Here is a 23,022-nt window from a genome sequence, read left to right on the forward strand (position 1 = left end):
ATATTCTCCTGCTTATTACAAGACTACCTTCTAAATCTAAAATAAAACATTGAGATGGAATATTGATTTTAAATTATTTTATGACTACTAAATATATTGAGCGTTCCGCTTAGAAGGATAGTCCACAGAAAAGTAGTTAACACTACAAAATGTAGCAATCCAGTCGCCCTACAAAATAACTTGTCCTACATATTATGTAGGACAAGTTATTTTGTAGGGTGAACAGTAATACTACAGTAATATGACATATGTTCTTTATGTGAAATTGGACATTCCGCATTCATTGCTTAAAGTTTTCCATTGTAGGTTCTATGTAGCAACACGAGATGTCGCCACTAGCTAGTGATAGCATACGAGTGACATGAATCCAGATGGAGAAGTGGTTGCCCGTGACAACAGTCATTATTAACAGATAGTCATTATTTAGAAATAATTGACCACTGATTGTCTCTATTGGCCAACCCGAATCAAGTATCCCAAAGAGGCATATCATAAATATTATTTATTGTTCATATCCACTCTGCTTATAACCTGTGTACGTACAGTATTATATACATAGATATTTATGAATACATGCACAATTTCCTTACACTGCAAATTCTTGATTCTTGTTTCCTGGTTATTTATTTATTTTTATGTGTATTGCATATTGCTGTTTTTTTTAAATCTATTTTCTATTTGTATTACTTTATTGTTATTGCGTATTTGTTTTGATGAGTGCTGCTGTAACAGTGCTGTGATAAATACAGTATCGGTATATCTATCTATCTATCTATCTACTTCAATAACAAGTTGGACTGGACCAGAAACACCGAGGCAGTCTACAAAAAGGGCCAAAGCCGACTCTATTTCCTACGGAGGCTGAGGTCCTTTAACATCTGCCGGAAGATGCTGAGGATGTTCTATGAGTCTGTCGTGGCCAGTACGATCTTCTTCGCTGTCACATGCTGGGGCAGTGGGCTGAGGGTCGCAGACAACAACAGACTAAACAAACTAATCGGGAGGGCCGGTGATGTCGTAGGAGAGGAGCTGGACACCCTGAAGCCTGTGGCAGAGAGGAGGATGCTGTCCAGGCTTCAGTCCATCTTGGACAATGTCTCACACCCTCCCTACGACACACTGGCCCAGCAGAGGACCACCTTCAGCAGAAGACTCCTCTTACCCAGATGCAGCACAGGGCGCCACAGGAAATCATTCCTGCCTGTGGTCATCAATCTCTACAACGCCTCCCTCAGAGAGTCAGACACCCCCTCTCTGTAACCTGACCTCAAAACACGGACTTCCACTTCTGCACCTTCTTCTTTTTGCACATTTTAACTTCACATTTTACACTTTACCATGTGTATATAGATATGTTTATGTATGTATAAATATGTTTCTTAATAATAATTATTATATGTTGTATGTAAATATGTTGTATGTAAATATGTTGTATGTAGATTTGGAGCTGTAACAAAAGTAATTTCCCCCTGGGATTATTAAAGTATTTCTGATTCTGATTCTGATTCTGATCTATTTGTCTATCTATGTATCTAACAACAAAATAACCTCACAGACCTTAGTTATTACTAGAACTGAGTGCTATGTTTTGCATTTGGATCACTCCTCCCCGAAATCATGAAAACGCTCACAACCACTGGTAACTCGTCGACTCCACCTTCTTGTTGCTGTCCCTCCACGTGTGTCCTACGGGCGTATCTCCACGGTGGATCCAGCAGATGGCGCGGTGACGCTGTGGGAGCGAGGGGACGCTGCTCCACGTCCACATCCACACCGCGCAGGCACGGCCAAGCTCACTCGCTCGCCGACACCCGATCAGTCAGTGCGGGACCGGGTTGGCGGTGGTTCCCACCCCTCCGCTGCGCCTTCTTCAACACCGCACCGGTAAGGAGGAATAAATAACCGTTTTTCCTCACTGATACTCGCAGTTCATATACGCGATCCTTCCTGTCACCGAGCGTTTTGTGGTTTAGGATAATTCTGGACGTTCCTTGAGTCCCCTGACAAGGTTACTAGCCTGGGAAGCTAGTCAAGCAGTTTCAGTTTACTTACCGGCACTTCGCAAAGTCCGACGCTGTCGTCCGAGCGGAAAACGGCACGTCGCTAGCGGTGTAAAGTCGCGGACAGTCACTACAACGCAGCGAGGACAGAGGTTCAAAATGAACAGTTGAATTCGGTGTTTTCACGAGTTAACGCCGGCGAATTAACCGACGCTAGCTGGGTCTGCTCACTAGCAGCCACTAGTTCGCCTCTTCCAATGTGTACACTAACCGGGGGCACCGAGTGTGTCCGTGCGCTCGCTCTGTGCCTTACCTTGAGCAGCCGTATAAACGGCACCCAGCCCGGGGTATTTATGTCCGCCTTAATGGTAGGTTCTGTGGTGTAGGACTACATTTACTGTGGGCCTTTGGTTATTTCGCTGCCCTTCCGGGAGGATAATTAGATGGTTGAGTGCGGTGGTTCTCAACATCGGGGCCCGGGTCCCCCCCAGGGGTCCTTCAAGAGATTCCAGGCGTCCCAGTCGAAATGGTTAAGAGTTAAATATTGCCTTTGATTTTATTTGTATTTATTATCTTATATACTTTATTTCCCCATGGGGGATTAATAATGTGTTGAACACATACAACACGTTGGAGAATGTACAATTGTGACTGTTTTAATCGTTGCTATAGTGTGCATGTAGCTTGGGAACCAGACGAATCTGCCGCTCCTGTTTCATTTGCTCTGCAGAACACGTCTGGCCACCCTCCCATTCAAAAAGATTTCCAATCACAACCCTTTGTCTAATACGGGGCGGGTTTCATACGATGACGATACAGAGGAGTGCTGTTGAGGCACCTTACCAAGATGGCTGCCTCTGACATGGAACGGTCTGTTGAATCTGCAATCACCATTCAGGCACCTTACCAAGATGGCTGCCGCTGATGTGGAATGGTCTGTTGAATCAACATTCAAGATTCAAGAGGTTATTTGTCACATACATACACTCATACATACTGTATATGCAGTGAAATGTCATGACACCTGGTGATTACACACGATAAGCTCTAAAAATACAAAAATGTGCGTAATCGCCCTGAGGCGCTTGCGCAGGCGGCAACTAGGGGCGGTGCCACAATCGCAATTCAGGGTTCTATAATTATATAATAGCACTAATTGTCTGTGTTGTGTTAAATATACATTTAAATACTCCTAAATGAAACTTACCGTAACTTACTCCAGTACTTACCCCACCGCTATTGCGACAGTATTAAACAAATTGGACGGTATATTTTCTCTAAAAAGCTTTTGTTGATAAGAAAGATGTGTTTGCCGTACTTCCAACAGGATTTTGGTGAAAGTTTAATTTACCAACTCACTTGCTCAGCTCTACGTAACACATTTAGTTGCTTTGATTGGTTGTAGCTCTATCCGTTGCGTCCAGAGACATTTTGGTCTGCGCCTGTTGGTAACGCCCCTTGGAAATTGAAAATGAACGGAGTAATTCCAGACTAATAGGTATTTGTGATTTGGTCTAGCAATGCCAGGGTAGTATGCATACTGTATATAGGTATGGACTTCGGACCGGATGTACCAAATATATACAACTTATCTTCATACTGTGATACTTTATCGAACAAGATGGAGATGATTTATCAAAAGAAAAAAGTCAACGCTCATTTAATTATGGTTGCTGTTAAAGAAAAAAAAGGTTTTCAGATCCCGATTTAACTCTCGAATACCTACAGACATCCTGGAGAGAGCAAGATAGAGACATAGAGGGAGAGAGAGAGGCAGACTCCATTGACGAAGCCCATTGGTAGAATCAATAAAGGTCACATATCCAGGAAAATCAATAATTGTTTGTCTCTTCATTTCCAACTATGATATAGTATCACAAATTTGTTAACTGTAAAAGCAACAAAAAAATAAAAATACATTTCCAGCCCAAGATATGTTAAAGTTTAACATGACCAGATTGTATTGGTAATAATAATTGTAATAAACCTTCAATCTCAACTTCCAATTTCAAAGTGTTTTACCTCATGGACTCATATGTGGTTTCATTGTTTTTGTGTCCAGGTGACAGGCATGGGCTGTGATGTAAATGGCTGACAGACGTGGGCTTGGACCATTCGCCTGGCAGGATGCTCGCTCGGAACCGCTTCGTCCTCCTGGTGGCGGTGGGGGCGGTGCTGGCCATTGTCAGCCTCAGCTTCCAATTCTGTGAGTCCACTGTAGTGGAGTTTACCTCTGGGATTTGTTTTTTTATTTATTCATCAAGCGGCTTTTTTGTGTATTTATTTTACATAAGATGTGTTATCCTGTGTTTTATTTCATCCTGAATACTTCTCCCGTCATCATGTTCCCTCTTCCATCAGACCAACCCTCACACACAATACAAAGCACAATCCCCAAAAGGCATAAATATGTACCCCTAATGGTGGAGCCCCCGGATTCCATAAATAACTTCCAAATCATTCTGTTGTAATGCTATCACATCTGTAGGATGCGGTAGTGGACCTTTCCCATTGAGTCATTGTCCAGCATCTCTTGTGTATTGTTGTCTGGAGTGTGTGGACTGTTGGCCTTATTGAATGCAAGGAAGCCGGACTGTATATGGATTTTGTGTATGGAACTCTCTGGTTTCTTGGTTCCACGTGCAATAGGTGTATTGTTGGCAAGGGTGAGATTCTGTCTACATGGTCATTTGGTAGTAGATTGGCAAAAGTAATGCTCACACACGATAATACCAGGTCTCAGTCCCGAGGTGAAATGACCCTGCAATAGACACAGGTTTTAATTAACTCCACCTCCGATCGGCTCTGATATGAACAGGACACCTGGGTCGACGCGGGTATTTTGGCCCCTTTACCAGTGCAATGCAATATGCTTTGAAATTCCGGACACTTGCACATAAGGAGACAGGAATATCTGTGTATCATTCCATCTTTTCATACCCCATTTAGAATCCAAAATCGAAATCAGAAGTTATTGACTTTCTTTCCGCATGGGGGACCATGAAATGTTGTGAGTGTGGGGATCACACCGTGGTGAGCACAGAGGAGAACCCCCACGCTCCCTATCGGGAGCTCCAGCATCGCCCTAAGCTGGGCCCCGCTCCCCGCCACCAGAAGACTGGTGCAGCATTGAGTATCCATGCTGCTGGTGCTCCATGCTGCATCTACTGTGATGTTGAGTCGTTCATTAACAATTTTATTATTTTGAACGTCTCAAAACAACTCTTTTTTCCATGTTTTACAGTTTTATCTTGTTGTTTATTCGCTCCTCTGCTGTTTTGTTCCCAATCACACTAGCACCATGACACGCCCCTTTTCCGACATGTTTGTGACGTGGAATGTGACGCACCAGAAAAAACGGTATTTCTCCTGGAAATTAGAAAGGTGTCAATCGCCTATTTTTAGTGGGTTTACCCGGGTTTTTATTTTTGTGTGAAAACGGTATAAGCCCCACCCACCCCCTCCTTAATCTCTTACTGAGCAAGTCGGGAAGATCACAGCAGCAAGGCAGGACATAATTAGTTCACCTAATAATACACCACAGGGAGCGTCAAGCTGAAATTGTACCTGCCGCCAACAATATTGATCAATATCGGCTCTGGTCCACAAACTAGCATTAGTCCATACTTTGTAAGGCTGAGCCTAATGACCCTAACGATAAGGGAGGAAACCATCATGGCACAGGATGCATTGCCAATACCCTGGATGCGATGCTTGGAACATAGAAGTTGATGAGGACAGAATAAACCAAGGTATGGTCACATGTAGTGTATATTGGAGGTATCACTGAGACACATCAAAGAATCTATCATTACGCTTAATCTCAACCCCTTGTTCGATACGGTTATTCATTGAGAAAAAGTGGCCAAATTACTGGGTATACCATATTTTCAGCTTTGTTGGGACCCCACAGACAACATAGCTGACAAACTCCCTTGTCCTTTACCTTTTTATCTCCAGTCATTTCTTCAAATGCTATGCAAGACAGTGATGCAATTTGTGTTTGTGAGTGTCCATCCCCAGTGTGCGGTCTTTTGGTTAGCCCCTGTACCATACAATCTCTCTCTCTGTCATCCTTTCTTCCCTCTGTCCTTCTTCCCACCAATCATACATTTTGTCGGCCTGAGGCTATGGTGGAGGCTACTCTCCCTATCGGAACCGCTATCATCATCTTCCCTATATCTCCCCCTTTAGAAAACATTGAGTGATGGAGGCGGAAATAACTGGATTTTCCCTGAATTCCCTGTATGCAAATGTGCTTATACACTAATACACTGCGCAGAGATTTATCTTTATTAAAGGAAGGGGAATGTCATCGTTGTTCGAGAAGTTTGGTGCTCCTGCAGTTTTTTGAACAGTGCTGTCACTCCTGGTGAAAGCAGCCATCATCATTTATTCAACACACACACACACACACACACACACACACACACACACACACACACACACACACACACACACACACACACACTCACAGGGAAGAGGTAAGCCATTATCCGAGAGAACTGTAGGATTGGTGCACATCTCATCTTTAATAAATGTAGAGCTGCTCTTTTGCTCCATTTTACCATTCTTTCCAATTCTGTCCAATCTTCTTTCTCTTTACGTCAGAACTGTCCCTTTCAGCTGTGCCTCTCTGTGCCCCATGAGAGTGTTCATTTGGATCTATTTCAAGTGCTGACTCCATGGAGATGGAAGGCTGCTTTATGATTTGGCGGGATAGAGAAATATTGGACGAGCTGGCTTACGGCACAACTTTGTGGAGAAAAAAAAAAAAGTAAATTTATGATGGATGTATGTATGATGAGAAGATGTTCAAAGGAGGTTTATTTGGAAAAACTCATTTTGGCCTGGCAATGTAATTTAACAATACCATTTACCCTTATTTGGGTTATTCAACATGGGATTTTTAATGCGTCAAAGTAAATACTGTGATATATAATGATATTGTGTTAAATTCCCAGTGTAATTATCACCGCGATAAATTCTTCCACAATACCCAGCATTAAGATGGATGGATATAAAGAATACAGCATAACTGGTCTGTGAGTTATCCTTCTCTAACGTCATCCAATTGCATCTGGGTTTTTTCTGCCGGGCCCAACAAGATCTCACCCACAAACCACAAACCTAATCCGTCTGCGTCTTTCTCCACCTTATCTCTTGTGTGCTCCCACAAAATGAATAAAAAAAAAAAAAAAAAAAAAAGCATTTCAGGGGCTGGACTGTCCCATCTCATATTCATACAGGAAAAAGAGCCATCCATCCTGACAGAGGAGCAAAGGAAAGGACTCAGGACAATTAAGTAGTTTGTGTTGCGCAGGACCCCGATATGATTTGTCCTGTGAGGCGGGCGGCTCACCCAGCAGGCATCCTTAAATGTCTTTAGGAAGCGCGGGAGTGCACAGAATAACAAGGGCTGCTCAACTCCAGGTGAACCAGGCATTTAACATATTCAACTGAACAGTGGGAAAAGCTGTGGAACTGCATTAAAATCTCTGAGCATGGTTGGGAATGTGACATGGCTCCTTTACCAGTAGGATTTTTGTCTGGGAAAAGTGTATTGGCTGCCACCCTGCTGGCACCCGAAAACTTTACAGAAGGAGAAAATGGGTGCAAATAGGAATATTTATATCATACTACTGAGCATAGAACACATTTGATAAATGATAACGTGTTATTTAGACAGCATTTTTACGCTACATCAATTGAGGGTGCCAATATGTCTGGAAAGCACTGCACTTGCTAGGGATGTTAATAATTAACCGTTAACTGACAATAAGAATTTTGCCGATTTAAATTTTTTAACACGCATATACAGAATGCATGCTGCACTATGGTGGATAAACAAATTCACCAAAATCCTTTTCAAATGTGGATTTTCAATCTTAGCCTGTTGAGGCATCTTTGAATCTTATTAGAGCTACTTTATCAGTCAATATCTCTGCATTTATAGGACTACAATAGCGACTGGTCAGAGAGCAGAGAGCACAATTACAACATTATTTACTGATATCCAGCATTTAGCTTATAAATTGACAAACCACAGAATAATTATCAAAAAAGCCATCACAAAAAATATAAAAATGAAAAATATAAATAGGAATAATTATGTTACACAAAATATCTAAATATTGCACATTCAACTACAGATTTTTTTTTGTCAAGAAACCCAGAATGTCAACCTTTGCTGGCTCCAGACATGAACGCTGTCATGTGACTACATTGCCGCCAGCACTAAACACTCTCTGATGGCAAACTCGTGGCTGGTATGCGCAGGAATTTGCAAGCCAGTTTGCTCAGCATCGGAAAGTTAACATTATGTACCTTCCACCAGGCCAGGGGATCTTGCTCTCCATCGATGGTTGGAGTCATCAGGTAGCTGTTCCGCTCGGCTTCCATGGCAGCCTCTAACTGCACAGCGGATGAAGTGGGGCACAGTGCTGCCCTCAAAGAAGCTGCCCAATGACTGCTTTCCCTTCCAAGGAAAAGGCATATTAGCCAACAAAGAAACAAAAGAGTTTTGAGAATGTCTCAGAGGTGAATTCTTTCTGGTTTTACGCAAATTCTCAATGGGTGATTGGACAACTGGTAATGCTACATATCCCATCCTATTATTTGCAGCAGTTTAGTGAACCTTTTGTGCCACCGGCTCCATAATCTTCACCCTTGCATTGATGACTAGGACATTCTCTACGCTTATGCAGACCTGCCAACCTGCACGCATGTGTACCAACCAAGCAATTGTTGGTCAAAATACACAGGTATGAAATGGCAGCTGAAACTACGCAAACAAAAACAATTCAAAACCATGACCGGTGACCGGCCGATCAGTGTCAGATATATTTTCAGTCTCTGTGCCTATCAAATTTACACGCCCGATACAGTGCTCATCTACTCGTTCTTGTAAAAATGATCTGATAATAAAACCAGATTTCAGTGTAATGTAATGTAGTTGCGTAGTTGACGCTAAAGAAGAGTTGTACAGACTGCATTACAGAGCTCCACTGGTGATGAAATGTTCGACCCTTTGTTGAGACTCGGTTCTGGACGAGTCACTCAGTAAAACGAGTCGTTCAATTGGATTCACTTGGTTTAATTCACAGTGGGCGAAGGACGACTTCCTGTGAATGGGAGTGAGAAGAGTGGGCCTTTAATTTTTAATTTATAATTTTTTGTAATTATTGCACTTTATTTTGGAATGGCAAGTAACATACAAATATAATAGAAAGGTATATTTGTAATTTTTTATTTTATTTTATTCGAACTCAGGGACAGTTTCATGTTCTATTATTGTTCCATAATCAAAAATGAACAATAATATACACACATTGTCAAAATCAGGACTCTCACTATTGTGGTAATAATATTTTGATCGTAATTGCAGAGGTAATCCGTATGTACAACTGTCCACATCACGTCTCGATGTATTTGTCATTGACGTACAGCAGATATGCCCAAAGAGATCGGACAACACTGTAAAATATATTTAATAGTCAATGTTTTATTATGAACATACAGTTGAATGAAAATCTTAATTGTCCGAAATCGGATTCGGCAGGTCAGTCTTTTAAAGGCAATAGGTGCATCTCTAATTGGTAAACATGTTCCATTACTTAATGAGATGATGCATTTCAAGGGATATATCCTAATGAGATTAATTAGTACATATAGTTAGCCGTAGTGCCCCACATACGATGATTGGCCTCGTTACGACGAGGCTACGGCTACGGTTTGAATAACTGATGGAGTCATTTTGCTGCAGTAGCTCAAACACCAGTTTGAGTTACTGGGCTTCTGGCCCAGCACAGTCCATTTTTCCGTACCACGAATGTAAGATTTTCCTTGGGTTTCACATATTTGTTGTTGCTGGGCGTATATGCAGTCGCCTTGGGCTACTTCTGATTGGAGAGGTACACTGGTACACGAGGAGGACAGGAGAATGGCGTGAATTTGTAAAACCATTGACACGACAGTTTAAGTGCACTGCATATCGTAGCCTTTGTGATTTGCGAATCGCGATTTTGATTACAAATCGCAATTTTGATTTACCCTAATTCACGGGCAGTTAACTTTGGTATTCTGCAGAAAATATAAAGTGTGGAACTGCACATCCAGTGTGATCCAACTATAATTGACAAATCACTGCATTTCGCAAATCAAATGCAGTGTCTGGAAACGTTTTAACTCTTGCTTTAACGTAAGGTTCCTCCTGTTTTAAGTCACGTTAGATGAGGGTTACTTAAAACCTTAAGGTAGCGTTCGGGTTAGGGTTATTATCGTTGTAGCTCAAGAATAAAACACTTTGGCATCAGGTTACTAACCCCCACCCTCCTTCTTTATTGCAAGCCAAGCCACACACTGCAGGTACTTGTTCCAACACCTTTCAATGGAAAAGAATGGCACCTGCCCCAAATTTGTTGTGTACATTTTTGAGGTTGCACAAATGTGTTCAGTCGTCTTGGCTTTTCGGTTTCCGGGGCTTGGTGGAGTAGAATGCCTCCATCCTTTTGCTGGTTGTTGCGGATCTTATAGAAATAGGCCTGTCTGCATTCATGCACGTTGCACATTTACGCCAGGCGGTGTGTGCGTCTCGATGCGTGCTGGAGGTGTGTTGGCATGTATGTGTGTCTGTGCCGTTTGGTACTGCTGCGCATGTTCTCGCAAGCCATTACAAAAGACTCTTTGTGTAGCTGACCAAGACTTAGTTGGCTTGTAGAGGGCTGGCAAGCCTGGTGTGTGTGTGTGTGTGTGTGTGTGTGTGTGTGTGTGTGTGTGTGTGTGTGTGTGTGTGTGTGTGTGTGTGTGTGTGTGTGTGTGTGTGTGTGTGTGTGTGTGTGTGTGTGTGTGTGTGTGTGTGTGTGTGTGTGCACGTGCGCGCGCCTCTGGGTGGGTGTGCACCGGCTAGAAAGGGGGGCAAGTGTTGCCGATGAATGAGCTGCAGTGTGCCGCTGGCCCTCCTGTTACCCGGCAGTCATCAGAATGCTCTCCGTAGCTGCACACCTTCTCCTCTTCCTCATCTCTGGTGAGTCCAGAGCGAGCTGGAAATCGCTACAGCTCATCAGCTCATTTTTTTACTAACTTCTTAACCGCCGTAACCTTCCGTCGGTTTTATTTTTCTAATCTTGCGGTTACTTTTAAGTTAGATGCAGTTTCATGTGGCGAGCGACATGATGTGGCTTGATGTGCCATAGGCAGTTTTGAATTGTCCTTGAATTAACTTTTAATTCAGTAGAGGCCTCCCCCGACGATAATTGTTAGTTTTGACTGAGACTGCTGAATTGGCTGTTTTTAGGTGAAATCCGGGGAAAGCCGGCGTGTCGGATAGTTTTGCATTGAGCAGCTCGACTTAGCCAGAATTTCTGGCTGAGTCGTGACTTTACCCTTATCAGAGCTTAAGTGACAAGGCTTCATAGGGTACGATGTGGAAGTATTGAGGCAGAGTGAAGGTAGAATGTCGGAGTTCTTCCCAACCCCCCACTGCCAGCCTCTTCAGAAGTTCAGCTGCGTAAATACAATATTTGCTTTTTAACTCAGCCGGACAACGCGTTAGATGGAAATTGCTGTGCGCGAGTAGGTCACGCAGCGTGTGTGAATAATGGAGAAGGGTAATGTGGCACGCAGAATGTATGCACACAATCTTGCAAGCCTATGTTTGCTCAGCAGGGATGATATGATATTATGACGATTGTCATAGAAATGAAAACCAAATTTGCTCGTGCTGTTTTGCAGGGAGCAGGCAGGCAGGCAGGCAGGCAGATACCGTCTGTTCGTTCTTTGCAGCAAAATGCAAAGTTTGCCAACTTCGTAGGCTTCTTTCCCAGACAGGGGAAAGGGGAGGGAAGCAGCATTTGGTAGTGGTTACAGCTGTATTGCCAGCGGGGCACAAGGCTCCCGATTCTTTCTTTTTCTCAGCAGTTCCGTCTCTCTCAATGAGAGCAGTTCCCACACGTCTGTCCTGCTGCTATTGGGTCTTTTTCCTTTTTGGAGGTTGGGGTTAGAGGTCGCTAGTCTCCTGGGCAACATGTGGATGGTCGGGTTGTTTGGGGGGTTCTAAACTGTAGACATGGAAATGAGTTTGCGTTTCAGACGTTGTTCTCAGTTTCAGTCTCTTCCTCACATAACAGACTGGCTCCCATTTCAAAATCTTTCCCATCACTCAATGAAACACACACGTAGATTATGTAGATGTTGCTTCTTTCCTTTTCCTTAAATTATTTTCCGTTTTTTTCCCTCTCTCTGCCTTCTTCCCCTTCCCCTCCTTCCCTCCAGTGAACCTGATCCCCACCACTCCCATTGGGGAAGAGCGGCCCCTCCAGGCCCTGGGTGGAGGCGTCTTGGCGGGCCAGGGGAAGAGCAGGAAGAGGGTGATCCCCGTTCCCCACACAGACGCTCCTGAGTCCGATCCCATTGCCGAGGCCTATGGCTACTGCAATACCCCCAACCGTACCGAGCAGGCCTGGGAGGGTGGGTCGTATAACCAGCACACACGCACAGATATAGATGTGGTTATACAGATATAATGTGTGAGCATTTTAAAATCTCCTCCAGCCAAATGCATTTCCTGCTTTACCCTTCAATTATTCTCCTATAGGAAAAACGGGTGTGGTATCAAATTGAACATCACACATTGCCACTATGGGCCCCAGTGAGAAACAGAGCAGATTGAGTGAACACAATTTTGAGGTGGAGGATTTTTCTATGTAAATTGTCGACTCATTCAGTCAGAAAAAAAAAGAAAAAATATATTCAGTCAAAAATCTTTATTCTCTCAGTCACAGAGAGCCAGAGAGAGTGTTGAGAAATGGTTTTATTCCATGGTGAGTGGGCGTGCCAGTTTGGATAATCATACGGAACCCTTTGCCAAGTACAGTTTTAGTAAGTAGTCCTTGAAATATTGAACTTTCACTGCTAAACAGAGTGCCAAAGAAAACCATTACATGGCTTAAAAATAAATAAATATATATATTTATATTGTAACTGCTGCATACACGTACTGACAAATCTAGCAGAACTTGTTTCTGTACAACGTGTCAATATGCTGCCAAATTCACAGCAGGTTGATGAGTTAGGGGTTCCCTTCGTGCACTATATGCCTTTAAAGGGAGCATTAAAGACCCTGCATCGGTCCAATAGTATTACTGGCGACAGATGAGCACATTTTAATAACAATTGTGTCCTGGTCAGATGCGGACTTTTTGCATTGTATGCATTTTGTCAAAGATGGCACTTAAGCGGGGTACACACTACAAGAAAATCAAGCTGGCTTTGGGGCCCCCCCCCTGTTAAATCTATCATTGTATGTCCTGTTAAGATTTGAAAAACCTTTTAGTGTGGGCCCGCTATTAGCCACATCTGCCAAAAATGTATGATACTGGTGAAGCACGCCTCAGCTAAACTAAAGTGATTACCCGAGCACCGGCATTTCTGTGGATCCACGATGCTGGAGCCGCTCCCCTCGTCATTCTAATCCCTCCCCCGTGCCCGACAGTTAACCAGTGGCTTAGAAGAGTTCGGAGGTCAACGCTGAACACCCTCCACTGCAGAGAGCAACGACTGAAGCACGTCTGACAGATGCTTGAGGAAGATTGTCTGGTTGGGATTGGCCGGGTGGGGTCACGGGCGGGGTAGCACAGCATTTGGCTGCCATAGTTCGCCGTGCCCTTGTTTTTAATTAATCTTTGTTTACTCAAAGGAGATTTAGCGAGAATTAATTACTCTTCTCTCAGAAGAACCCAGCTGCCTTCATAACAATTTACAGATGTCTACAACTACTTGACAGGGTTCTCACTATTGGCACTCCCATGCTGTCGGAGACTGACTTTACACACATCTCATACTGATGGCCCCCACTGACTTGAAGTACACAATTTAAAAACTTAATTCAATAATAACATCCCATTTAGAGTGTCGGGGCTTCCGAATTAAGAATGGGGGAGGTGGATGGATGTCATTTCTACTTAATTGTATCATCTATAATACTGTAGTAGTATCCACCCACAGCTTTTGTGTGTAAATTAAGCCCTGTGTATATATTTTCCCTTTTCTGAATAAAATCTCATAAAAAAAAAAAAGGATTGTGAAGAGCCCCCCTTCCCCCCAATCTCTGCAACGCACATGCGGTATCGAAATCAAAGCACTAAAATGCTGCTTGAAGAAATGTTTGATGTTTTTGCCCATGAATTAATGAGAAAAGTCAACTTTTACTTAAGCTGAGACTAACTTTTTCTGCTTATTTATAGTTATCATTTTGTGGTGTTATTTCAATGACTGTAATATATCATTGGAGTTGCTTGCTTTATTATTATAAAATATTTATTACACCCAGCCACGGTGGGTGTAATAAATATTTTAGAGGTAATTTCACTATCTATATAATACAATTTTAATATTCGATTTAATGTGTATCAAATGTGTACCGATTTAAAAGGTGTGATTAGTTCATATCCCTTTAAAGATGTTCCACATGCCGTCAGGATTTTATGCCCTTTTTACTTATGTAACATCGCACTGAGGTGCACAATACTACACAAAACCCATTAGCTATTTTTTTCCAACAACCTTTCAAAAACATATGATATTTTATTAAAATATTGAGTTCATTATTTTATTTTTTTGTATATATTATAAGTTCAATAATATTTATTTTAGAAAAAAAATTGAATTCCCATTCCCACAATGAGATAGAGATTGTGTGTGTGTGTGTGTGTGTGTGTGTGTGTGTGTGTGTGTGTGTGTGTCTCTATATATATATATATATATATATATATATATATATATATATATATATATATATATATATATATATATATATATATATATATATATATATACACACACACACACACTCTTCAGGGAGAGTCGGATATTGAAACCTGCATAATGGCACTAATGACTACCTCGATAACCGTTGTCCTCCATAGAATATTGAATATAGAATATATAATCACGTCTCCCAGCATTGGACCACAGACGTCGGGGATCTGATCTGACAGGATGTGGATGTGGTCTCTCTTCCCCTCCTCCCAGGTCACAGTCCCGCAGATTACAAACTGCTGTCAGTGCAGGTGATGATCCGCCATGGGGACCGCTACCCGCTCTACTCCATCCCCAAGACCAAGCGGCCGGCCATCGACTGCACGCTGTCCCCCAGCAGGTACACAGCCGCTTTTTTTGGCTGCTCGATCAGCTACAACCAGACAAGTTAAACGTTAAGCGTACACTGAAGTTGCAGGTCTCTGTATCCCTCTAGGGTGTAGAGGGTGTAACACAGTACTTAGAAAATGTCTACCTGCGAAATGAATGTAGCCGAGATTAAAACCCGTCGGCTGATTCCATCCGGGTAGACATGCTGCTGCTGCTGCCTGGTTCCTGCCGGCTTTTGGGTCATGGAGCATAGTGTTGATAAGGGCTTTCCTCAGGGGCTTTTGAATAGCTTCGCTGTGTTATTTGTTTATTTTTATCCTAGCCGCTGTGAAAGAAATGCAACCGTTTCCTTGCTCTGCAGCGTTGTTTTGGGGGGGGGGTCTTTGTTTCACTCTTTATTGCTCTGCTCGTCGCTCTTGTTTTCCTGTGTAGACTCTGTCATTGCCCTATCTGTGGCAGCAGGTGGGCGCCGTGCACTACATCTGTTCCTTGGTACAGATGGTTATACACACACTCTCACTCTCTCTCTCTCTCTCTCTCTCTCTCTCTCACAGGCTGAGGTGTTTTTGTACATATATATGCACAGTTTGCTGAGGCATAGCTGTTGACGGTTTTATCTCGCTTGATTTGAGCAACAGGCTCCCCGAAGCAGCTCCAGCGAGGCGGAACTGAGGCCGCACCAGTCGCTATCCCCGCGGTGAAACGACTAGATGCAACACAATCACACACAAATACACACGCACACGTGCGTCCTGATTCCAAACACACAGCCGCCCCCTTCACAAATTAATACGGTCTTATCTGCCAACCTTCTGCAATTCAATTATTTCCCTTTCTATCTCCTGCCCTCATCCACGCTCCCCCTGTGTGTTTCTAAAGCGCTCGCCTCCGCTCCGGTGCTGCTCTCTCTGCTCCCGTAGGCGACAAGACAGGTACCGATAACAAGCTATTTATAAGCGGAGGAGCCCAGCTCTCTTCAGAAGAGGAAGGAGGAGTCTGGAGTGGATTTGAAAAAAAAAACGTGTGCGTCCGTGCGTGCGTGCGCGTGTGCGCGCGTGACAAAATGTTTCATGTTTGATTCGTGATCGGCAAGCGTGGTTCTTTGTTTCTGACGGCCAGCGGTGTAGGATTTTGACCATATGATATGGAATCATTGATAATTAAATTTCCCCTCCCAATCCTCTTTTTCCTCCCCCTTTTAAACTGTTAAGTGATTGGATGCCCTCCATCGCCTCAGTTGTCTCCAGCCCATCGCCTGAGCCTCGTCAGCCACGCGCATCTGGACGCGGTGTGTAATCATTGTTGTTGGCAGCTCCCTGCGGGCAGGTTTGGCACAATGAAGGTGACATTTAGTTTAATGCGTGATTAGAACCTTGAGGTTAGAGCTCAATACTTAGCCCCTGTTTAAAAGGCTTTGAGCGAATAGATGAGTCCCCCTGTCATGTAATCTGTGCCGCTTTGAGGGAATACCAAATTATAGGCTAAAAATGTTTCTCTCTGCCCGTGTCCTAGACAAAACCAAATTGTGCCCTGTTTGAGAATTAAGTGACAGCTGCAGCAAACCACTAAGCTATTGTATGTGCTTTTTGATCTTTTAAAGCACGGAAACTGTGGCTATGCTAAGCGTCGCCGGGTGGAAAAAAAGGCAATGGAGTGTCCTCCTTTTCCAAATGAAGACAAAATAAAACAGTAAGGTCTTTGTTGTGGGGATGGTGTGGCTTGAGCCGCCGCACCTGTCCTGGGTCTAGGAAACTGGGTCCCAAGATCAGAGTGGCTGCATACCTGTTGCTAGTTGGTTGGTCTAACAGGTAAAACCCCCATCCTCACACACACACACACACACACACACACACACACACACACACACACACACACACACACACACACACACACACACACACACACAGGACAGGAGCCCTTGTCATGTCCATCTGCTCCTGGGCTTATTCCACCTAGCCCACTCTCTACAATAAACTGTGTTTTCTCAACGCAATCGTCCATGTCTCACTGCCGGAGGGCCCTGAAACTGGGTTCAGGGCCTAGAAGAGTAGAACAAGGTCTATATGTTAAAATTGTGTTGGTGCACATGTGGTAATTGGCAAGTAAACCATAGGAGTTAAACTGATGTGTCTGTGTGCAGATTAGCCAATGTTAAGGTCAGTGAACTTGTAATGAGCATTTACCATTGTTTTATTGTTATTACCTTACTTTCTGCTATTTAATGGTGAAGATTGCATAGATTATTCAGGTAATCAAAATTAAATCTAAAAACTGTTTCATAGATTGCCTTGATACTTGACTGTGGTTCTTCACACGTTCCTCCTCCCTCCGTCTCAGTTTTGTATGCCGGTGTGGTTGGTGGCATATGACTCTGGGCAGTGGCCACATTCCACTTCAAGGCACAGTTGAAAAGACAGCAGAGAATGTGAGAGTGTGAGCCGAGATCACAACCTCGGAGGACTGAGATTACTGGGTTACCTCAGTGGGGAAGCATATGCTCAGCTACTATGTGCAGGGAGAGAATGGATTTTTGCAGACACACACATAGTGTGTCTGTGTGTGTTTTGGAAAGTGGATCTTCTGGCATCTGTTTTCATTTAGACTAGGTTGTAATTATGGCGAGGGAGAGCGGCATATGCTCAGGTTGGGATCCTAAAGGAGTGTGTTTGTTTTTCTATGCTGGTGAGGACCAGTCACCGAATTTCCAATTTTTTCGCTTAGACATGCACCAGAAACATCAGTCCTCACTTATCAAGTGTATTTCCTCTGACCTCACGTTGATGCGTGTGTGTGTGTGTGTGTGTGTGTGTGTGTGTGTGTGTGCGTGTGTGTGTGTTTTACTTGTTAGGACAGATCTCCGAATTGTCTGTTTTGGTGTAGAAGTGCACCAGGAACATGGGTCCTCCCTTTGGGGGGTGTGTGTGTGTGTGTGTGTGTGTGTGTGTGTGTGTGTGTGTGTGTGTGTGTGTGTGTGTGTGTGTGTGTGTGTGTGTGTGTGTGTGTGTGTGTGTGTGTGTGTGTGTGTGTGTGTGTGTGTGTGTGTGTGCGCGCGCAGTTGGCACCAGCTCGTCCGACCCAATGTCTCCGTCTGCGGTTAACTGAGCTCCTGTCTGCTTGGAACACTCATTTTCTCCTGTGTCTCTCTCTCTCTCTCTCTCTCTCTCTCTCTCTCTCTCTCTCTCTCTGCTCGATTTTAAGTGGAGCTTTCGTTGCCCCCAGTAAAAGCTCGTTATTCTCTTCTCACCGTCCCTGGCAGTTTTTATTTATTTTAGCTCTTTCCCTTTCAAACACTCTTGTCATATCTCTCCTTCATCATTCCTCCCACGCATTTTTTTTTTCTCCCCCGCTCACTCTTTCTCTTCCTTCTTTGTCTTTGTCCGGATCTGTTATTTTCCTCATTAGTCTCTACCCGCAAACACTCCCCACCACACCACACACACACACACTAATCTCTCGTAATGTAATTGGGCTTTCTAATCTTCGGTCCAAAACAATGATCCTAATACGCCATCAGACCGGATCTTTGTCCCTCGCCACCTCCAATGACAAGACCCTGTCTCACCCTCCCAGCGTGCCCAATTAGACACAGATTGTACACACAGTATCTAGCTCCGGCAAACTCTGCCCTCAACAATGGAGCCCAACGGCGGCGACAACACCGCCACACTGGCTGGATGTTAGAATTCAGTCTGCTGTGTCTGAGATTAGCTTTGTGAACAACTGGTGAACACTGGACTGCCGGTCCATAGGACAACGGCTCCGTCAATAGGCGACACTACAAAAAATGGAAAAAAATCAAGGTTACGTGTAATGTCGCGGCATTCAAGGGTAATGATACGTCGGTCAAGTAAACCCTTGTCACCATGGCAACAGTGTGTTCTGGGATTGTGAGTGTGTAATTCTATCACCCTTTGGGCCCCTTTAATCTTTAATCTGAGACCAGCAATGCCACAGCTCCCAGAGATGATATATTAAACTGTAATCTTCAATCATCTCTAATCTATCAGATCTCTGACTGCTCTTCTAAAGCCCACATCCCTCTGAGTTTTACCGTGTATATGTTTGTGTGCCCGGGCGCATCTGTGTCGGCAGATGGATGTGTGTATATACGTATGTATAAATATAGTGTGTGTGTCCCAAGTCAACGGATTATTTTAATCTTTTTCGCATCTCAGCCCCCTGTATACCCCCTCACACGTAATGTGCAGCTTGACGTGCAGTGAAGTCCTGTAGCGCTGTGTCAGAGTGACACCTGGTGGCGAACAGCGGAAGTTCGTCGACACGCAGTGGCACATGTAAAGTGACCATTTGTCATTTTTTGACCACCAGAGGGGGGCTAGGATAAGGAGTGATTGATCGTCCAGCACAAAAGCTAATCCAGTGTTTGCTCTAATTTTAATGTTTGCGTTTCCGACATTATTTTTTAACAAAATAATAAAACAGGGCTTTTTTTCTGTTTGTTTTCCCACATAGTTCGCCCTCTTCAGTCACATGGAGCCACCCGACATTTTGAGCATTGTCAACAAAACATAGGTTGCAAGACTGAACGAGAGCTCTACCATATACTTTCCTTACTGCAGGCAACTAAGGTCAAAAGTTGAACTATGAGGCCATATGCAATTATAATGTTTATTCAGATGTTTTCATAGAGTATATTGAAATCAGAAACCAAAATTATTTACTGCACTTATAACAAGTAAAATAAATGATTCATTAAGAAATGATGAATGTTCAGGCTGTTTGCATTCCAGTTGCTTATATTTACTTAATTTTATCTTATTTTATTTTGTTGTATTCCCCCCCCCCGACAACCACCACCTCCCAGGAAGCCTTCCCACCCCCAGTTGAGCTCCTTCATCGGCCACATGGGCCAGGGAGGTCGCGGCCACTGGGAATCCACCCTCGGCTCCGTGCCACGTCTGCCCAACCACAGCGCCTGTGAGATGGGAGAGCTCACGCAGACAGGTGAGCCCCGCCTCTCCCAGCTGGCCAACGGGTCAACTACGGCCTCTACTGCTGAGTAATACCTCTCTGGCAACAGATACAAGCACACACGGTATTTGACCAAAAGGGTACCGTTAAGAAGTACCCAAGCTCATCTAAAAGTTCCACGTGCTTCAATTTCCCAATGAGAAAAAACAAACCTTACCTTAAGACTGTATTATGTTTGTGTTTGATATTGAATTTCATTAGTAATTAATTATTTTATTCAATGTCACTGTTGACTTCTCACTGTGATCTGCGCCCAACGCCTTGTGATTCTGAACTTTTCAAGTCTTTCACTTGATCATTTACCTTCAGCCATTTACCTTGGTGGTCAATAGAGCAAAGTATGTGTCATGATACTCCTCAACACCATTAGGCCATTTTTTTCCGAGTGCATGGAACTCTTTGGAATACCTAATTGCAAGTTATTGGACGTAAGTGGCATGTTTCAACTGAGCTGGCCCTGTCAGTATAAGCCTCTAGTTTGATATTCAGGGTGGTTTGTTACTGACAGACTCCAGTGAGAGAAGCGTGTCACAATCAACAAAACAATCAACTGTTCTAAAATTCAAGATTCTCCATGACCGAACCAAACCCAAAGTCGTTTCTGCCGCCTGAGAGACGATGACAGTCAGTTTTTTTGTTATCGGTTACGAACTCTGGTTTGGCACCTCTCCCCCCAACCCCTTTCTCCTACAGGTGTGGTGCAGCACCTGCGTAACGGCCAGCTCCTCCGCCAGGCCTACAAGCGCCACAAGCTCCTCCCTGCCGACTGGTCGTCCCGGCAGGTGTGGGTGGAGACGACAGGCAAGAGCCGCACCCTCCAGAGCGGCCTGGCACTCCTCTACGGCTTCTTGCCGGACTTCGACTGGACCAAGCTGACGGTGCGACATCAGTGGAGCACGCTGTTCTGCGGCTCGGCCTGTGACTGCCCCGCCCGAAACCGCTTCCTGGAGGAGGAGCAGCGGCGGCAGTACCGGCTCCGCGTGGCGGACAGCGAGCTGGAGATCACCTACGCCAACATGGCACGTGCGCTGGGCCTGCCCGCCCGCCAGCTGCGGGCCGCCAACCCAATAGACTCCCTACTGTGCCACCTGTGCCACGGCCTGCCCTTCCCCTGCACCCAGACAGCGGTGGCGGGGAGTGGGTGCCTCACCCTCGCCCAGTTTGCCGTCATCCGTCGGCAGCAGCTCGAGGACGAGGCGGACCGCAGGAGAGTGGGCCTGTACCACAAGTACGCCATACTGGCAACGCACCCATTCCTCAACCGCACGGCTGCCAGGATGGAGCGTGCCGCCCAGGCCACCGAGGCCGGCCGGCGCCCGCGGGCCGGCAGCGAGGAGGCCTTTGCCCTCTCCTCGGCGCATGACGTCACTGTGGCGCCGCTGCTGAGTGCGCTGGGGCTGGACCGGGCAAAGTTCCCACGCTTCGCAGCGCGGGTGGTCTTCGAGCTATGGAAGGGCCCCCCCGCCGCGGCGCAAGGACAGCAGAGGAGAGACGCGGGCAGGGGGGAGCAAGCCAAGGCGGCGGGCGGCCAGCCCTTCATCAGGGTGCTGTACAACGGCGAGGACGTGACCTTCCACACGACCTTCTGCCGCTCTCACGACCGCCACGCTGCCACGCCGCTCTGCCCACTGGGAAACTTCTTGTCCTTCGTCCGGAGAGACATGTTCCGCCCCCTGAACGCCACGTCATACCAGGACGCCTGCTACAGGCGGCCAGGCTGACCCGTCCTGATTCCGTTTTTTGGTTTTTTTTAAGCTTTGTTTTCCACTTTTGATATTTGTGCACTGTTGTGCTGCTCATAGTGTCTTAAATCCCAACGTCTTGTAACTTTCCCCTGTTTTAACAGACTCTCCAGCGCGTCACGCCTTGGTCAGAGGGCGCTCCTGGCGCAACACTTTGAGCGCCATGTTTAACAGCCATGTGGTGTCGACAATCACAGCAAGAAACCTGCAATTGTAAACCTTTCTACTAACGTTTTTTAACACAGTATGTTTTCAAGCATGTTCGTAAGCAAAAAGCAATTCTGAGAGAAGTTCTACAGCACACAGCCACTTTATTCCTACATTTTATAGGGAGATGCATTGTTACACCTGCAAGAGAAGGGAGATTGGAAACACTAATCACACTATGCTGGATTTTTCATTTCTGTTCCATATATAAATATAATTTAGCGCATTGCTTTTTTTTCTTAATGAAGACAAAGTTCTTGGCTACTGCCTTATTCCATGTGATTCTGTTCAATACGACTAACAGCTCATCACACCAGGACTTTAATTGTTAGGGCATGTTCTATTATGTTGCTATTTAGTTCTTAAACATGTTATAACATATCCTTTTTCTTACTTTGTTGGTGGAAAAAAAACAACAGTTATGGTACTTTGGCATTTTAAATACACCCTAACCTTCAAGAGGCATTCAGGACAACTAACTATGTCATGTTGGTGTTTTGTTCTACTGGTAGCTCGGTGTCTGCTAATATTTGCTTGAAGGATGTTGAAATTGATAAAAAAAAATATTGTAATAATACTTGTTTATAATGTAAAGTGCAGTTTATGATTAGTAAAAAAACAACAATGAAACTCTTTGTTTGTCTTTATTTACAGACTATTGTTTCAGCATCATGGATATTATGTTTCATATATGACAAATATTGCTTAAAGTTGAAAATCCAAAATTACTTTATCTCAAACAATCTCCATTCAATACAATTGTCCAGAGAAATGTATAGAACTATCGGAAGTGGAATCCAAACAAAGTGCCTGCAGGTCCTTTAAAAAGTCTCAAAAAGTATTAAATACCTGCAGACACCCTGGCAAACAAGCATGGATTTGCGGGACACCCACCTCTAACAACGCCACCGCTTAACGCTACAGATCGATTGGGT

General features: G+C 44.4%; 1 protein-coding gene across 4 annotated transcripts; it reads left to right on the forward strand.

Annotated features, from left to right (window-relative positions):
- Positions 1-1,810: 1,810 nt before the first annotated feature.
- Positions 1,811-22,711, forward strand: pxylp1 (2-phosphoxylose phosphatase 1). Of its 4 annotated transcripts, XM_080007139.1 has the most exons (7): positions 1,812-1,884; positions 2,731-2,965; positions 4,063-4,206; positions 12,273-12,467; positions 15,030-15,156; positions 19,972-20,111; positions 20,832-22,711. In XM_080007139.1, exons 3-7 carry the CDS (start codon positions 4,128-4,130, stop codon positions 21,857-21,859), a joined length of 1,569 nt encoding a protein of 522 aa, XP_079863265.1. In that variant the 5' UTR covers positions 1,812-1,884; positions 2,731-2,965; positions 4,063-4,127; the 3' UTR covers positions 21,860-22,711. The 4 variants fall into 4 exon arrangements, with proteins under 4 accessions (XP_079863264.1, XP_079863265.1, XP_079863266.1 ...); XM_080007138.1 differs by lacking the exon at positions 2,731-2,965 and having other exon boundaries at positions 1,811-1,884; XM_080007140.1 differs by lacking the exons at positions 1,812-1,884; positions 2,731-2,965; positions 4,063-4,206 and adding an exon at positions 10,892-11,025.
- The last annotated feature ends 311 nt before the right edge of the window (positions 22,712-23,022 follow it).

The sequence above is a fragment of the Zeus faber genome (genome assembly GCF_960531495.2).
Source record: "Zeus faber genome assembly, chromosome: 9".
Classification (NCBI taxonomy): domain Eukaryota; kingdom Metazoa; phylum Chordata; class Actinopteri; order Zeiformes; family Zeidae; genus Zeus; species Zeus faber.